Below are 4,723 nucleotides of genomic sequence, written 5' to 3'. Positions count from 1 at the left end.
AGTCGCTACAAACAGGAAGAAAACATCCAGCTGTTATCGGAACGGTGATTAGCATAGCAGGCTGTGTTGCTCTTGTAAAGTAATGCAACGGCTTTGAGAGTCGGGAATAAACCGGTGGGTTATCATGCTGTGTCCGAAATAGCGACAGTATCGACTGATACCAAAGGAAAATATTCCTGTTCGACTTTCCTTCGGACTGAGTGCTTGAACAAGGTACGTTAGCGCAGCACCCGACGTTAGCCTGTGTTAGCTAAGGCTAACCTGCATTAGCAGAAAGCTATTGTGAGATAGTAATGAGAAAAAAACTTGGAACGACTAACTACGTTATGTTATGTCGCCATGAGGTTGTTTTTGGTGTCATGTTTCTGCAGTAATCTGAGCTGCGGTTAAATCTGCAAATATATCAGACATGTCGTTTAAAGAAAAAGTTGTAGGGTCTGTAACTGACATTTCTGTCAACGTTCGATGGAAAATTTAAATAATAGGATTGAGTTTGTGAGACAGAACAAACTGTTTGAGCCCTCACAAGCGGTAACTACAGACCCGTGACACTCGTGTTCCTGCTTTACCTGTTTATTTTTCTTGATTCATCAACCAGATTATGAATCGTGTACATGGTTAAAGGAGTTAAATAAATAGTTTCAGCCCTGATAGTTTGAGAAAATGTCATCTTTTTCCTGTAGCTTGAGAATGTGTCAGTAACAGGCTTGTTGCCACCACTTTTATGTCTGTTTATGTCTGTGTTGGATCATGGGGGTGTTATGCACATGCAGGCCTCCTCACAGTGCTCATATGCATTTTACACCAGTAGTCACTGGGCACTGAGTGGTATTACTAATGCAGATTCCTTTATTTACCCATTGCCTGATATGTGCTAGAATCGGATGGTCTGCCTCGTCTTCGCCATCATCTCTTTCAAGTTTTTATTAACAAGGCTTTTCGCTCAAGGCTTCCGTCATATCTGCTGATATCTATTATCCATAAAAGGAAATGGAAGCTGCCTTCCACTCACTCGCAGCATTTATTGCTGCTTTTATGGCATTTGTAAACCATTGCATTTTGTTTTTGATTCACATTTTATGCTGCATCCCTACTTTTTTTTGGATTTTGGGTTGTCTCAACTCAGATGAGTTGTTACAAATCCCCCCCCCCCCCCCCCCCCCCCCCCCACACACACACACACACACAGACACAGACAGTGTGGTTTAGTCACCTCCGTCCCACATGTTATTGAATGCAGGTGTCAATGTACTTTTCTTTTTTTTTCCCACAATAATCCAAGCTGACTAATGATCTCTGGGCTCTGTGTCGGTTCCTGCAGGTGTGAATGAGTGACGTGGCGCCTCTCACAGCTCTCAGTGAAGTCCAGCTCCGCTTCCTTTGCCACGATGACATAGAGAATGTCAAGCAGCTCTGTGCTGATTGGTTCCCCATCGAGTAAGATATCACACTCTCCGTGATGTTGTCGGGCATTTCTACGCAAATCTAGTAAAAGAATTGTTTCCAGCATGTTTGTGTACTCCTAAAACATTGACATTGATGGTGTGTGACGTCCCAAGAGTTCAGCAGTGGTTTGATTGTAGTAAAGAAATCTTGAATTACGACTGTTATTCTGATGTTTGACTTCAGGTACCCAGACTCATGGTATCAAGACATCACCTCCAACAAGAAATTCTTCTCCCTCGCTGCCACCTTCAGAGGGGGCATCGTGGGAATGATTGTGGCCGAGATCAAAGGCCGGACCAAAGTACACAAAGAGGTATGATGTTCAGTTCTGCAACAAAAGTCAAGGCCGACATGAATTCTTGGAGCTTGTTCTCTCTGATAAGGGTGTCGCTGAGTGTGTTGGTGGTAGCTGCCAGCTGGAAATGTCAGAAGTAGATCACTGACATGGTGAGGTCTGTTTTTAGGGTGTTAATTAGACAAACCAGACGACCCTGACTGAGTTAGACTCATTAGCCTGAAATACGTTGTAAGGGAGAACAGGATGAAGAAGATGCTGACTGAGGAAGAGCTGTGACCTAGTTGTGCAGAACAGTAAAAATTTCATGAATCTGGGAAATGTTCTTCTTTTTAAATTGAGGTTGTACCACCGGTTCTGAGCTTGAATATGTCGGATGAATTCTAAAGTCTAAAACTTTGGACTGTCATCGTATATGAGGCCTAACACTAAAATCAGTAGCACTTGTACATCTATGAAATCCTGGAATCAGATACATTTCTCTGGATCTGAGATCTGCCTCTCTCAAGTTTTAGATTGAGCCTGAATTACAAAGCTGAAAGACATTTGAGGGAAATCAATGCCAAATCATTTTAGTGTTTATTTTGGTATGTTAACAAATGGCAGAATGATTAATTCTATGCTCATTGAGAATGATGCGTGTTGATCTGCCTTTTTTGTTTTTTTTTGTGTTTTAAGGATGGAGACATCCTGGCGTCCAGCTTTCCTGTGGACACACAGGTAGCCTACATTCTTAGCCTGGGAGTGGTCAAAGAGTTCAGGAAACATGGCATAGGTACTGTTCCCATCACTCACACACACACGCGCATGTTGTCTTTTTTTAGCTTGGAACTGCAGCTGTTGGCTAACTCTCTTCAATTCCTAGTCTTTAAAAAAGAAAATAGAAGATGAGCTTTAATTTGACTGAAATTTGAAGCACACTGGTTCAAAGGCAGCTTATGTTGTCATAATTTTAGACTTTAAAGTCCCGCTCTGACAAAAATCCAGCTTTTAACATTCTTAATATATTCCTAAGATATTTTTTTTTACATCACAAGACAAATCACGAACAAAATCAGCTGTGGCTTAGAACTTCGGCTTTGAGTCTGCACAGCATCACCTACGTCTCAGAAAGATGAGGTCAGACAACCCAAATGTTTTATGTAAAAGAACCAGTCAAGACTACCTGCAAGGAGCGGCTGCTAATTGGCATGAAACAATGAAACAATGAAATGAGAAGTTTTTTTCTGAAGTCTGACTATAAATTGATAATAGATAAATCTTTTTTTCTTTTTTTTTGCCAAAAACTTTAAAATTCACAATTTTAACGAGCTTGACTGACTGCTTTTAAGGTATTCCGAACTGCTGGAGATGTAAATGTTACACTTTGGTAAATGGTAACTGGACTTGTATAGCGCTTTTCTAGTCTAACTGACCACTCAAAGCGCTTCACTACATGCCGCATTCACCCCACTCACACACACTCATACAGCATGTCTTAACTACTTAACTACTTAACTAATCATTCATACACACATTCATACCCCAGTGATACACTGGGAGGCAACGTGGGGTTCAGTGTCTTGCCCAAGGACGCTTTGACATGTACCAGAGTCGAACCACCAACCTTCCGATTGGTGGGTGACTGCTCTTCCTCCTGAGCTACAGCCAGCTACAGTAGAAGGTTCAACTCTGTAATGTCTCCCTCTTTCTGTCCTTCCAACCATTCAGGCTCCTTACTGCTGGACAGTCTGAAGGAGCACATCTCGACGACAGCCCAGGACCACTGTAAGGCCATCTACCTACACGTCCTCACCACCAACAACACTGCCATCCACTTCTATGAGAACAGGGACTTCAGGCAGCACCACTACCTGCCCTACTACTACTCCATACGTGGCGTCCTCAAAGATGGATTCACATATGTGCTCTACATTAATGGGGGTCATCCACCCTGGACAATATTATATCCTTTTGTAAAAGCAGAGTATGCCACTTATTTTGTTAAATGTCAACATTTAACAACATTTTCTTTAGCCTCCTGCTTCACTGACTATATCCAGCACATCGGCTCGACTCTGGCCAGCCTGAGGCCCTGCTCCATCCCTCAGAGGCTGTACCGCCAGGCCCAGTCCCTGCTGCGCTCTCTGCTTCCCTGGTCCAACATCGCCTCCAAGACGGGCATACAGTACAGCAGAACCATGTGAAGCAACATAGTGAGTAAAGTCATGATAGGAAGTGCACCTTTTTTCTGTTTCGCAGTTCCTACTAGATATCTGATTTTTTTCCTTTTTTTTTTTTTTTTCTCTCTTTCATTTCTCTGTCTTTCAGGCGCTCAACATTTCCGATCCCTGTCAGTCTTCCCCTGTACAGACCAAGATGTTCACGTACACTCACAACATTCTCAGTCTTGTATGGTCCCCGCTACCATGTCTGTGAAAAAGGACTTGGGTTCATCCCGCGTTTGATCGTTCACTTCTCCAGAACACCCATCTGTACTCACCGATATACAGGGTTGTTGCACTGCAGCATCATCAAAACTGTTATGTATTTATACTTGCGTGCGGTGTGATCACAGAAAACCACATGATTTTTCTAGATATTAATTTCAACACGTTCTCATATATGTATTTAAGCTCTTATCGCATAGTTACCCTTCCTGTGACCTGTGTTCACCCAGTCATTTCTACAGCCGAGGCGTGTCGCACTCTCTTTCAGGCCAGGCAGCCGAACCGAGCACTCGGTTCAGATTTGTCTACCCACACACAAAAAAGGCAAGCACAGATTGTAGTTTTGGTGTGAAAGGGTAACGCACACACTGGGAGCTGTACAGAGACTTAAGGTTCAACCCTGCCTTTCTTTGTCTCCCATCCTGTCATCCACTGTCAGAGATTATCTATACTATTTGTATATTATATATACTAAGCTAATATATATACATTTAACTCAATATGTATGTCTATTCTATGCTGTCAGTAGGCTTAGTTGGAAAGTAACCCATCC

General features: G+C 42.6%; 1 protein-coding gene across 2 annotated transcripts; it reads left to right on the top strand.

Annotated features, from left to right (window-relative positions):
• On the top strand, nt 1-4,142 carry naa60 (N-alpha-acetyltransferase 60, NatF catalytic subunit). 2 transcript variants are annotated; one of them, XM_072368969.1, is made up of 7 exons: nt 1-213; nt 1,322-1,437; nt 1,630-1,759; nt 2,420-2,516; nt 3,452-3,686; nt 3,771-3,936; nt 4,052-4,142. In XM_072368969.1, the coding sequence occupies exons 2-6, from the start codon at nt 1,328-1,330 to the stop codon at nt 3,925-3,927; spliced, it is 729 nt and encodes a 242-aa protein (XP_072225070.1). In that variant the 5' UTR covers nt 1-213; nt 1,322-1,327; the 3' UTR covers nt 3,928-3,936; nt 4,052-4,142. The 2 variants fall into 2 exon arrangements, with proteins under 2 accessions (XP_072225070.1, XP_072225071.1); XM_072368970.1 differs by having other exon boundaries at nt 8-114.
• The last annotated feature ends 581 nt before the right edge of the window (nt 4,143-4,723 follow it).

The sequence above is a fragment of the Leuresthes tenuis genome, unplaced genomic scaffold (genome assembly GCF_036924035.1).
Source record: "Leuresthes tenuis unplaced genomic scaffold, fLeuTen1.0.hap1 SCAF_17, whole genome shotgun sequence".
In the NCBI taxonomy this organism is placed as follows: Eukaryota; Metazoa; Chordata; class Actinopteri; order Atheriniformes; family Atherinopsidae; genus Leuresthes; species Leuresthes tenuis.
Note: the sequence above shows the minus strand (reverse complement) of the source record. Positions and strands in the feature narration are given on the sequence as shown.

What these genes read in the sequence shown, in the direction of transcription:
- naa60 (XM_072368969.1), top strand. Translation starts at nt 1,328, where the DNA reads ATGAGTGACGTGGCGCCTCTCACAGCTCTCAGTGAAGTCCAGCTCCGC. An exon ending in GCTGATTGGTTCCCCATCGA is followed by an intron (nt 1,438 to 1,629) that starts GTAAGATATCAC and finishes GTTTGACTTCAG; the next exon opens with GTACCCAGACTCATGGTATC. An exon ending in GGACCAAAGTACACAAAGAG is followed by an intron (nt 1,760 to 2,419) that starts GTATGATGTTCA and finishes TTGTGTTTTAAG; the next exon opens with GATGGAGACATCCTGGCGTC.